The sequence below is a fragment of the Centrocercus urophasianus genome, unplaced genomic scaffold (genome assembly GCF_019232065.1).
Source record: "Centrocercus urophasianus isolate 14NV4802_14NV808 unplaced genomic scaffold, USGS_Curo_1.0 seq_1391, whole genome shotgun sequence".
Classification (NCBI taxonomy): Eukaryota; Metazoa; Chordata; class Aves; order Galliformes; family Phasianidae; genus Centrocercus; species Centrocercus urophasianus.
Window position 1 is genome coordinate 9,957 of NW_024884577.1, and position 12,596 is coordinate 22,552.

The 12,596-nt window shown below is 62.2% G+C and overlaps 2 protein-coding genes across 2 annotated transcripts in view; both read right to left on the reverse strand.

The window, feature by feature from the left end:
• The window catches only part of LOC122157482 (arf-GAP with SH3 domain, ANK repeat and PH domain-containing protein 3-like), a 13,456-nt gene extending 9,846 nt beyond the window's left edge, over nucleotides 1-3,610 (reverse strand). The window contains 3 exon segments of the mRNA XM_042813149.1: nucleotides 81-226; nucleotides 524-596; nucleotides 3,299-3,610. Of these exon segments, the coding sequence (XP_042669083.1) occupies nucleotides 81-226; nucleotides 524-596; nucleotides 3,299-3,424 (345 nt within the window). The 5' untranslated portion in view covers nucleotides 3,425-3,610.
• Nucleotides 3,611-5,623: 2,013 nt separating this feature from the next.
• Nucleotides 5,624-12,450, reverse strand: LOC122157480 (transcription factor E2F2-like). The gene is made up of 6 exons (XM_042813148.1): nucleotides 12,289-12,450; nucleotides 8,507-8,594; nucleotides 7,989-8,208; nucleotides 7,745-7,903; nucleotides 7,343-7,457; nucleotides 5,624-7,082 (listed from the first exon to the last, which is right to left on the reverse strand). The coding sequence occupies exons 1-6, from the start codon at nucleotides 12,436-12,438 to the stop codon at nucleotides 6,612-6,614; spliced, it is 1,203 nt and encodes a 400-aa protein (XP_042669082.1). The 5' UTR covers nucleotides 12,439-12,450; the 3' UTR covers nucleotides 5,624-6,611.
• Between the last annotated feature and the right edge of the window lie 146 nt (nucleotides 12,451-12,596).

A 12,596-nucleotide genomic window follows, 5' to 3' on the forward strand; every position in this document is an offset into this window, starting at 1 on the left:
GGTGGGATGCATGGGGTCACCTCAGCACGGTGGGATGGGGAGGGCCATGCAGGGCTGCACGGTTCCCCTCCTGTGCTCACCAGGTTCTTGAAGAGCGCGGTGACCTCACGGGTGAAGACGGCCAGGTTGAGGAAGCCAGTGGAGAGCTCGTGGTTGTTCTGTGAGAGGTGATTGTTGCCAAAGTTCTCCAGGGCTTCGCTGTACTGCTCCTCGTTCTCCACGTGGGCTGTGCCAGGGTTGGGGGTATGGGACACAGTGAGACCACGCTGCCAAGTGCCACCGGCACCAGCACCGCATCCCCATCCATCCCAGCAGAGCTGCGATTCGGAGCAGAGGATGGCAGCGATGCTCCCTTGAACCACTGTCCCAAGATTTCCTTTGCTAAAGCCCTTTTCAGCCAAACAGGGCACCCCAGCCCAAGGCCAGGCTGCAGGGGACAAGTCCCCACGTTCCCAGGGCCACCACCGGAGGATGGCATTGTCCCACAGCAGGGATGCCCCACATCCCTCAAAGCACCACTTACTGAGCCCAGAGACGTGGATGGCTTTCACGTATTTCCTGATCCTCTGCAGTATGGCTTGGTCCCCATCCAGGCTCTGAGAAAGCAAAGTACCAAACCCTGTCAGTCTGGGGGGTGCTGCCAAGCGGGGTGGGCACAACATAGGGACAGGAGGCACCCAGCAGGGCAGGATCGGTGCTAAGGATGCTGAAACCCCAATTTGTTTGGATCCAAGCTCCCAGCAGCTGTGAAAATGCCTCCAGAGCTCCCACAGGGGCTCACTCCAACCAAGGGGAAAATGAAGGTATCTCACCATGGAGCAGGGCTGCCTCAGGCTGCCCCTGCCACGCCAGCACACGTACCCATAGCATACAGCACAGCATAAGGAGCACACCAAGGCCCCCAAGCCCGTGCAGGGACCCAGGGCAGAGCCAAACCCCAGCCCCACATCCTGCTGATGGGACAGAAGCAACGCAGATCCCACAGCCAGGGATGCAGCTTTCTGCCATCCCCTCGTGCAAGGCTTCAGATGCATCTCCCCCCCCCCTCGCCTCCCCCAGCCCCATACCTTGCTGCAAACAAAACCCAACACCAACCCTGGCCCCATAGCGCTGCTCAGAGGCGGGCAGAGCCCTGCAAGCAGCTCCAGCCAGCAGGAAAGGGTTAAGGGTAGCTTGGCTGCGCTGCAGGTAGCAGAGGCATGATAACAGGCTGGAAATATTTGGAGGGCGTGAACAGCGCGAAGGGCGAGGGATGAAACCGCGGAGGAATTGCAATAAAGAGCTCTCTCTCCCTTTCTTGCTCTCCGTGAAGGTTTTGGGGCTGATGTCAAGGTCCGTTTCCTGACAGCGGGGTCAGCCTGCCTCCACTCCCGGGAGGTGCAGAGGTCCCTCCTCGAGGGGAAAGCTGCCAGGATGGGGAGGGGGTTGCAGGGAGAGGCAGAAGGCAGAAGCCCCCCAGAGCTCTCATTGGGATGCCATGGGGGGCATGCTGGCAGCGCAGTGCTGCCTCTGTGCTCCTCATTATTGTACCATGGAGCAGCGCAGAGCAGCCCCTGGTTTGGGGGGGTGACACCATCAGTGATGCCTGCGAGTCCCCAGGCACAGCTCTGCCCTCAACCACACAGCATCCCAACACGGCCTCAGGGAGGAGAAACTGAGGCAGCACCGGAGGCTGGGGGTGCACACAGGCACTGCACATCTCTCCAGTGCTTTGGGATGGGGGAAACCCCCCTCCATGGGGCACATAGGGCGGCACAGAGCAAGAACCAGGGACAGTGTGGGGAAGGGAATGGAGCCACATTGGTGACAAGGGATTCCCTATGGGGATGGAGGGAGGGACGGACCCGCACCTGCAGCACAGCCACCCTCACCCAGCACACACTGCTCAATAGGGTCATTCTTTGGTTCCCCCCCCCCCCCCCTCCGTGCCGCCCGGAGAAGGAGCAGTGCTGGGGGCTGGGTGCATCCCCCCAAAGCTGTGAGGGGCAGAGTGGGGCAGGATACAGCCCTGACAATGTGATGGGCACCGCAGGATGCAGCCGCCAGCTCTATGGTCACAGCCACCCTACAGAGACCCAGCCTCCAGATCCCCATGCCTTGCATCCACTCTTCCCTCTAAGTCCAAGCCCCCATGGGATGCAGCTTCTGCCCCCATTACCCCAAAACCACACATGAGACCCTCAGGAGGGGACTGGACAGCCCACTGTAAGCCCATGAGGGAAACTGAGGCACGACACAGCTCCAGACAACCAAGCAGAAGGGGGGGACCTCAGCAGCCCCACAGACCTCTTGCTCTCAGCTCATTGGGGTGCTGGTGAGACAGCCTGGGCTCAGACCTGGCAGCACCATAGTGGGCATCCTCACTCCCTCCTGCATCCCAAAGCACCAGCAATAATATGGGGTGCTGATGAGGTGGATCAGAGCTCAGCTGGATGCATCCTTCCCTGCAGCCTCTCTCCCCAAAGATTCCAGAACCACTGTCACCAGTGCCAGCACTCAGTCCCCCCAACAAACCCCCATCTCCCTTCCCCCAAATCACAGCCTCCCCGGGGAAGCTGAGCAGCCAAGTGAAATTCCTGCTGCTTCCTCCTGCCCGAAGCTGCCTCCCCCTTGCCAGCCAAGAGCAGAATTTGGGATGCCCCACACCATCCCACCACCCAGCCCTGGGTTCCCAGCCTGGGGGCTGCAAGGGGAGGAGGGGGCTGTAAGCCCTGGCTGCCCTTCAAAGCCATTCCTTTGCTAAGAGAAGTTGGCAGCGAATGTGGGACCAGCTGGGAACAGCCTCTGCTGGAGGCAGGAACGGGGAGAGGGGGATGAATGCACCCCGCCTGAGCTCCACCAATACTGATGGGGCTTTTTTGGGGGGAAGAGAAAAAATCCTCCCCTGGCTTTGAGAGCAGTGAGGCCCTGCAACCCATCGGGGCGTAGAAGCTCTCAGCCGTGAGCCACGATGCTGGGGGCAGAGCCAACCCCCGGGCAGCGCCCAGAGCTGGAGGACCAGTCGGGCTGTAAAACGGGGAGGTTTGGCCCCAAACCGCAGCCCTTGGCCTCAAGATATCACCCAGTGGGCTGGAGGATGCCAACAGCTCAGGGTCCCAAAGCAGCTCTGTGGGGGGATGGGGGTCCCCGAGCGCTCAGAGCAATACAAACAGAAGCCCCCCATCCCCAAATCCCTTCAGCTCTGCTTTCCCACAGCTGCATCCAGCAGCGCTCGGGATAAAGAATCAAGGAGTGCGCTCAGAGGGGAGCGCGGCCCAAACCCCCCCGCCCCCCCCCAAACCAACCCCACCCCACTCACCTCCTCCAGAGCCCCCACGGCACCCCGGCATTTCTGCAGCTTGGATGTGAAGGCGGCGGCTGCGGGGGAGCTCAGATCCTCGCCGGTCACGGCCAAAAACTCGGCCACGCTGAGCTGCTCGGGCATGGTGCGATGATGCCGGGGGGGGGAGTGGGGTGTTGGCTGCGGGGCTGAGACCGGAGCGCACCGGGAGAGCAGCCGGGGCTGAGCCGGGAAAGCGCCCGGAGCCTACGGAGCGCCCCGGTGCCGGTGGGGACGAGTGGGGACCGGGGGGTCCCGGACCCCGGCTCAGCACCCCACGCCCCGCACACCGGTCGCGTTACACCGGGGAGGTTCTCCCTCTGCCCGCCCGCTCGCTCGTTCCTTCCCTGCCGCCATCGTGGGGGCGGTGCCGCCCGTCCCGTCCCCCCCCCTCCCCGCGTCGGTTAAAGGCGAAGCGCTCCGCTGTTCGCCCCTTTCCCCTCCGTCCCGGCTCCGATGTAACTCAGAGTATCGGGGCTTCCACGCGATGCATCGCACGCGGCGGGGGTCCGAAGTGTGGAAACTTCATCCTGGAAGCGAAAGGGGGAAGGTGGGGGGGTTGAGGGGGGGAGGTACGGCACCCTCTCCACCCGTGGACAGCGTGGGTTCGGGACGGTGGGGGCTGCAGTGGTCACTGCCCACCTGGAGGGCAAAATTTCCCCTGTAGATCAGCCTCAGCGCGTGAGGGTTTGGGGTTAAATCCATGTTAAATCGCAGCCCCGCTCCCCAAGCACAGCGCTGTCCCCATCTTGCCGTCCCCTGCTCGGACCTGGAGCAGGGGGCACGTTGTGCAACCACCCTCCCCCCCCCGAGGGCTGAACCCTGCCCCGTGTTTACAGTGCTGCCCCTGTGGCTTCGCTCCAAAAAAAAAAAATCCCCGTAGGGAAGCGAGAGCTGAGGAAGAGTGGGAATTACTACTGGGGGGGGGGGGAGCAAGAGAAAGGAGAATCTGCTGGGAAATAAAGTGAAGGAGGGAGAAGGCACGGGGGGACACTCTAGGAGTCATTCCCCAAGTCCTCCACTGCTCTGCTTCTGGGTTTCACCTCTCCAGGCAAGAGGGCAAAAGCCCCCAATCTCTTTGGTTTTCCAGGAACAGGGGGGGGCTCACAAGCACGAGGCTGCTCTGTAGAAGCCCCTTCCCCTTAGGGCAGGTTGAGGGGGGGTCAAACCTCCGGCTGCTTCTTTCCCATCTCTCCAAATTACCCTGGGCCCCATTCAGCGCCCCAAACCCATGCAGCTCCTAAACCCGCCTACAACCCCCCCCCTTCACCCCCCCGCTCCTTTTATTTCTTGCACCTGCAGCGTCCTGCAAACATCCGGTCCTGCAAACAAACATTCAGACCGGTTCTGCTGCAGATTTTGACGCTGGCAAAATCCCAGCAGCCCACACTGCTCACTGGGTAACGTTTCCCTCCGTAGGGGTCTGGCAGGCACAGGGTGAAGAGGTTTTGGGTCCTGCCGCTTTGGAAGAAATGTAGGGGCTGCTGGTTGGGTCCTGGCTGGGAATCCCCCACCAAACATTGGGCATCTTCAGGGCGTGGAGGGAGGCTGGACCCGAGCACAGCATCCCTATCCTGGGGTGGCCCCGCCACCTCCCGGCCGCTACGGGGACTGCCCAGCATCGGCAGCTACGAGGATACGGGGACGGGGCTGTGGGCACAACGCTCGGTGCCGCTCACCCAGCTCACCTCCTCTTCTTCCTCTTCGTCCTCTGGATGAGCAATGCAATCCCAGTGCGGCTCCAGATACCAGCAGGCATCACTGGGTGCCACCGGATATCAACCACTGGGCATCACTGCATGTCACCAGGCACTGAGTATCGCTGCACATCCCTGGTTACCACCAGACATCACTGGGTACCATTTAACATCATTGGGTATCGCTGGGTATCATCAGGCACTGAGCATCACTGGTACCACTCCACATCTTTGGACGTCACCAGACGTTGAGTATCACTGGACACCACAGGGTGCCACCAGACATCACTGGACATCACCAGACATCTCTGGGTATCATCAGACATTGAGAATCACTGGACTTCACTGGGTTCCACTCCACATCATTGAGTAACACGAGACATCGAGCATCACTGGGTACCACTCCACACCACTGTGTACTAGCAGACACAGAGTATTTCTGGACATCACTGGGTACCACTGGACATAATGGGTTACCACCAGACATCAACAGACATCATTGGGTCCCACCCAGCATCATTGGGTACCAGCAGACCTCGAACATCCAGAACACACCATGAACAACGCTGGTACTTTGCTGACAACTCATGAGTTTTATTTCATTTCCTTTCATCCCCTCCCAGGCAGAGAACAGCACATGCCACACATTTCTCACCCACACCGCATCCCAACCAAACTGCAGCAGAGCAAACCCAAAAAGGACAACTTAAATACACTCAGAAACTGAATCCTGAACCCCCAACAGCACCGTGTCAGAGGTGGGTCCTGTATAAATACAGTGCAATAATTAACACACGTTTTTCCATGGGGAGGACTTCCCTGGGGTGTATCCTTTGTGCTGGTGGGGCCACGCTGACCCCACATCACCAGGATGGGGAGAACCCACATGGCCACACGCAGCCCGATGCCATCCAGGGGAAAACCTCTGCACAGCCCCAGCAGTGCTAAAGCCTCTGCAATGAGGGGAAAGTGATGCAGCTGTTGTGCTCCACGCTGCTCCTGATCCCCCCACAGGTACCAACTGCCACCTCTCTGTCCCATTAAGCCCCAGTGTCCATCCCCCCAAGCACCATCACGGCACATGGATTTGCCCACGGCTCCGTTTTAAGAGGCTGCAGGCGAAGTGCCCCCACCCCCAAGTTGAGCATCCCCCTCTGGAAGGAAATCTGCCTCCACCTCAGCTCATTATTCCTTATTGACATTTCAGTGACAGCAGAGGGAGCGCCTCTGTGCTCAGTGCCTCTCGACCGTCAGCTCCAACCCACACAGTTGGAGGTGCCCCACAGGGTTCCAAACGAGCATCCGCCACCCCAAAGCACCACTCTAACTGGAGGAGCAACTGGAGTGCCCCCAAAACGTGACCCTCTCCCCACTCCCCAACACAGCTCCTTCTGGCAGGGGCCCCATTACTGCTAGGTGGGTGCCCCCAACCCCGTACCCAAAGGCCTGCGGTACCCAAGCACCCAAAGGTCTGCCAGCAGCCCATGGAGAGTCGGGGTGGAGACCCCCAATTCCCCCCAGCAAAGCCACCCGGGGTACTGTGCCCCTTCCCCAGCTGTGGGGACAGGGATGGAGCAGTTGGGAACGGAGGAGGCTCAGTCCTTCAGCAGCTCACTCAGGTCATAGGCCTCAAAGAGGTCGCTGACTCCCTCGCCACCCTCCAGCCCCCAGAGGTATTCATCCTGCTCCAGGGGGGGTGAGAAGGGGATGAAGGGCATCGAGTCCAGGTAGGAAGGGGCGCAGGGCAGCTGGTCCTCTGTCTGCTGCAAGAGGTGATGGGGGGAGTCCAGCAGCCCTGCGCCCACCTCCAGCAGTGAGTGGGGCTCTGCAGGGCTGGAGAGGGGAGGGGACGGGGATAAGGATGGGGCACGGTGGCCACTGGGCAGCTGTGGGGATATGGGGGGCTCTGGGCTGTTCTGAAGGGAGGGCTGGGTGCTGCTGTCCCGCAGCACAGGGCTGGAGGGGACGTCGTGGTCCTCGGTAGGGCTGTCCTCCAGGATCTCCTCTGGGCACAGGTAGACCTCGATGGGACCATTGGTGCTCTTCAGGTGCAGCTGCAGGTTGTCCTGGGCGGGCAGAGCGAAGGCTCAACGGGTGCCCCAAGCCCACCCCACATCCCTAAACTATCACAGAACGTCCCCACTTGGAAAGGACTCACACAGATCACCAAGTCCATCCCCTGGCCCCACGCAGCACCACCCAACCCCAAAACCCATGGAGAAACCCCAGCACTGCTCAGGGCGATACAGCAGCACCCATGGGACCCGGGGTTGGGACAGTATGGCAGCATCCCAGCACCAACCCCATTTCCTGACCCCATGCACACCTCGCTGAGGTCAGGCACTTCCAGCTGCGTCTCTGGGGGGGCTTTCACAGCAATCACTGTCTGCTCCTGGAAGCTGCTGATGGCACGGAGGTCCTGGTAGGTGACGTACGCCAGCGTGGGACGAGGCATAGGAAAAAGCAAGGCCACGAGGAGGACAGCTCAGTTGGATGGGGCCCTGGGCAGCCTGGGCTGGTATGAAATGGGGAGCTTGGTGGCCCTGCGTGTGGCAGGGGGGTGGGAGATTCGTGATCCTTGAGGTCCCTTCCCACCCTGGCCATTCCCCCACCCAAACATCGGCCTCAGTGACACACAGACACCCGCCCAGGGAAGCCAAAGGGATGAAGAGGAACTCGGAGGGGGTACCCAAGCCCTCCAGCCCCATCTCCCTCAGCAAAAGGATATCTCTGGTTGGCTCCATCATCCGTCAGCTGCCGCAGCCGCAGGCTGCACTCCTGCAGGACCTGGTCCAGAGCCTTCTCTGCTCTGCCCAGCTCGGCCACCTCCCCACGCAGCACCTGCTGCCTGGTTGCCACCGCCGCATCCTCAAAGATCCCCGTCCCCCTGCAAGCAGAGACGGTCCCCTGAGCACCTCACACCCCCTCCATCACCCCGTCATCCCTTCCCAACGCTCCCCAGCGCTGCCTACATCCACTGGATGTGGTTCTTGGACTTCTTGCGGATGAGCTGGATGCCCTCCAGGACGTTGGTGATGTCGTAGATGCGGCGTTTCTGCACCTCCAGGAGCTCAGCGGCGCGGTTGAGGTCCAGCACTCCATCGGGTGACTCGCTCAGCAGGAGGGTGAACTTCTTGGTGAGCAGCCCCAGCGAGGTGTCATAGCGTGTCTTCTCACCTGGGGACTTGGGGGCTGCAAGGAGAGGACCCCCCCCCCCCCCACCAAAATGCTTCCTTAGCGTGGGATGCTGAGACCATTAAACCCAGCGTAACCCCTCGGCTGGTGGAGAAATACCCCCCACACACCCTGCCTGCCCCAGGAGCTCTGCGCCCATGCAGTGAACTGAAACAGCACACAGAGCTGCACAGAGCGCTGCTCCTGGGGGTCACCTCAGGCAGAGCTGGAGGGGGGACACAGTGCGGCACCGGGAAATGGGATTCGCCCCTCTACCCCACACCCCTCCCATTGCTCTCCAAAGCCCCAAACTTACTCCTGGGGCTGGGCACCTGTACCAGAGTCCTGCCCTTCCCCTTCGGTGTGTGGAGCTCAGGGCCCTCCAGGTCCAGTTTGCGCTTAGCCTGGAGAAAGAGAGAATATCCTGTGTGGGGACAGCCCCAGCCATCCCCCCCCACCCCAAAAAGGGGCACTGCGTGGTGCCAGACCACAGGCTGAGAGATGCTCTCTTGCCTGCAAAACCACTTTTGGGGTTTTACTGGGAAGGGTTCCCACACTGACACCGCTGTGCTTGTGATGGGATAGACTGAAGGGGAAATGGGGAGATCCCAGCCCCACAGTTGCTTCCTGCCCACTGTTCCAGCCCCAGAGCCCACATAGGGAAGCAGCAGGGATTTCCCCTCACCCCCAGCTGCTGGCACAGCTCTGTGGGGCTGAGCTGTGGGAATGGGGGATTCCCAGGATGGAACAGCAAGGCCGGATCCTTGCCCCCCTCACCCCCCTCATAACCCCACTGGGTCCTCAGGGCTGTTCATCCCCTTCCCTCAACCCACCATGGAGGTCATTGGAGAGGGGACACCTCACCAAGCAGCTCCTTGAAATGCCACCCCCAGCATCATTTGTGGATGAGAGACGCCCAGAACTGGGGGAAGGGGGCACAGCAGGAAGACACAGAGAGAAGCTGGGGGTGTCAGCAAACCACCCCCCACCCCACAATGGTACCCCCCCACACACACATCCCTAAACACAAGGGAGGCGATTCGTTGGGCAGGGGGGAGGAAAGGGAGGGGGGTCATTTATCCCAACAGCACAAAGCAGCCCCCCAGCATCACCCCTTCACCCCGCCACGCGGCGGCCCGCGAAAGACCGGCTCCCTGTCCCACAGGGCCCCCCCCAGCACGTCCCTCATGGCAGTGGGGTCCCGCAGCAGCTCGGCACAGCTCCTGCTCAGAGCTCACCCAGCATTGCAGGGAGGGGTTGGGCTGCTCGGCTCTGTGCCCACCCGAGGGGGCCGGCGGGAGAACGCCGGGGGCTGTTTTCCAGCCCCCCCAGGGAGCCAGGTTGATCCCGAGCTCCTGTGGGAATGCACTCCCTCCCTCCCTCCTTCCGTCCTTCCCCCCAGCAGGTTTTCCCCAGCACCCCACCAAAGCTCTGCCCCCCAACGGTTAAAGCTGGGTGCATGGGAAACACCTGCCCCACATCAGACCTCAAACATCTGCCAGAGATTTTGGGGGGGGGGGGAGGGGTATGTCCTGGGCCATCCTAGTCCTTACACTCCCAGATGGGGCCATCCGTGTGTCAGTGTCACCATCTCCCTAAGTAATGGGGAAACTGAGGCACAAAGCCACCCAAGGCTCCCCGCTCAAACAGCAAAGAGGGGCAACCTGGGGGGCTATGGGGTGGGGGGCAACGGGGACTTGCTGCTCCTCTTGTCTACAAGGGACACGACCATGAAGGACAATGGACAAGGGGGTCCCTCCTGCATCCCAGCTGCTCCCTCCCGGCCGGGCAGGATTAAGCACACGACAGCTGAGCTGGGCACAGTGGGGAGGGGAGCGAGGGGGACAGGATGAAGCAAAGCAGCCAACAAAACCCTGCACCCCACCCCCCTGTGGGGCAGAATGCCTCCCCACACCACCCACTGCTGCCTGGGGAGGAGGAGGGGGGGGGGTTATATTCTACACCCTGATGCTCGGGGTGGGAAAAGGAGCTCCATCCGGAGCCCGACGTGGGGGCGAGATGTCAGGGAGGGGGTCGGGCCCCCCGCCAGCTCCTCCTGCCAGAGCTGCACCCAGCGCCCAGCCCAACATCACAGCAACCCCCCCGGGGGCTGTGGGTGCTCCTCCTGCCCGTGCTGCGTTCCAACACCTCCTTCTTTCCCCGGGCTTGCCCGGGCCCTGCCCTGCACCGCCAACCCGGTGCCTCCTCCCCCCGGCCCAACCCAGCCCCACCGACCCCCGATGCTCCCGGGGGCGTGGGAACGTGGTGCTGGTGGGGCTTTGGGGGCTGCACCCCGGGGTCCTGGCACCGTGCTGGGTCACAGCCTTTCTGCACGTGCCAAGGGACGCAGTGCTGGGGTGACGATGGGGTCACACACCCCCCCAGCTACAGGCGTATTTGGGGTCCCTTCTGAAAGCCCCGCATCCCACACAGACCCGAGAGGGAAACGCCATTCCCAGGATCTCTCGGTGAGGTGGGGTCCCCCAGCTGCTCCCAGCACAAAGCCAGGCAACTCCCCACCCCCCCCAGCAAGGAAAGGGCCCCAGGGTGCCTTCCCACCCACCCCTATTTGCTCTTTGCACGGGCGGCACCGAAACCTCAATGGACTCTGAACCCCCTTTTCCCAGCACAGAGGGGGAAGGGAGGCCGGGACCCCCCTGCAGAGGAGAGCCACTTTCCCCTATAGAAACCCTATAGAGATCCCATATGGCAAATACTGCAGATGGGATTGGCAACAGCTTGAATGGCTCTGGAATAAATGCGTTCATGGGGGGAGATGCATTTACCCACCCCAGGGTCTCCAAATCAGACATCATGAGACACTGTCCTGGTCTCCCCTAGCAGGACATGGGGGTGGGACAGCCCAGGGTGGGCTCCTACCCCAACCAGCCCAAGTGTCCCCATGGACATGGAACCAACCCCACAAGGAGGTGGGAGAGGCTGCAATGGCCCTATTGGGGAATGGGGTGGAAAAGCTCCTTTTCCAATTGCCCCAGCTCTGCGCACAAAGGTCGCACCCAGGAGCACAGCCATGTCACCACAGCCACCAGCCGCTGCATCAGGCTCCCCAAATATCACCCAAACCCCCCTGCAAGGGACAGGAGCACCCTGAGCATCTCCTGCCTATAGGGCATGGTGTGGGTGGTAGGACACTACCAGAGCGGCACAAGGAAACGGGACTGAGCGCATTGCGCTTGGGGGTGTTTTTGAGGAGGGGGGCAGCACCGTGTGGCTCTCAACATCCCATGCTGTTTGCAAACAAAGGCAACCAAGTGCCGGGAGGGGATGGGCAGCCCCACAGCCCCCCCCCCGGAATGGGGCCACGCACAGCACAGCGGGAAGAGAACCCCCCCCCCCCCCCCCCCCTTCGTCCCCAGCTGGCACCGAGCAGCAGCGGCCGCAGGAGGGGGGATGAATACCGACCCCAAGCCCTGCAAACCCGACGGCAGCAGCAGGGCCTGGGATGGCTCCAGGAGAACAGAGGAGCACAGAGAAGGCTGGACGAACGCCCGGGGACCGAAGGGATTAAATGCCAACCCCAGCTGCCAGCGGGGCCCCCGAGAGAACCCACCCCGATATGGGGCACAGGGCTGACAGCACAGCCCAGAGCTCGGGGACGTGGTGACACAGCTGTCACAAGCACCCCCCGCCCCACAAAGCCCTTATGCCTCCAGCCAGCTCAGCTCCCCCCTCTGAGCATTCACGGTCCCTCATCCCATGGGGAGGGGGGGGGGGGGTGACATCCCTTAGCACGTGGGGGGCTCGGAGGGGTCTGGGGGCACAGCAAGAGAGAGAAAAGGGCAGATAAAGGCGCAAAGAGGAAGCCGGGACGGGACAGGACAGAACGGGGGGGGGGGGAGGGGGGGAAGTTGAGCAACACCCGCACCATTTCGAGGCCATTTCTGATTTCCAGCCGCTCCCACCCCCCACCCAGCACTGAGAGGGGACCCCCGGGGGGTGCACAACCCAAAGCACACCCCAGCTGGGGGGGCTGCACGGCTCGCCCTCCCCCCCCACGCTCCCTTTCATACACAGCCCCATAGACCCTTCCCAACACCCCTCTAAAGCTGCACGAGGGAACGAGGGGGGGCACGTTACCGGCAGCCGTCCCGCAGAGGCCGATCGGAGCGTCCTGAGCTGGGGGGGTCCCTGAGGGGTGGCGTAGGGCCGGTACGAGCGGTTGCAGCAGGCGTTGGGCATCGGGGGGCTGCCCAAAACCGCAGCCCCGCCAGGTTCCGCCGATCCCATCGCCGTTTTCTTCGGAGGGCGCTTGATGGAGAGCGGGGGGCAGGACGGCCGGGCCCCCCCCCGCAGCGGGTGACAGCCCCCGGGGCAGCCGCAGCATGGCGAGGTGCGTGCCGAGAGCCCGGCCCCCGGGGTTGGGGGACGGGGGGGACGGGGGGGGG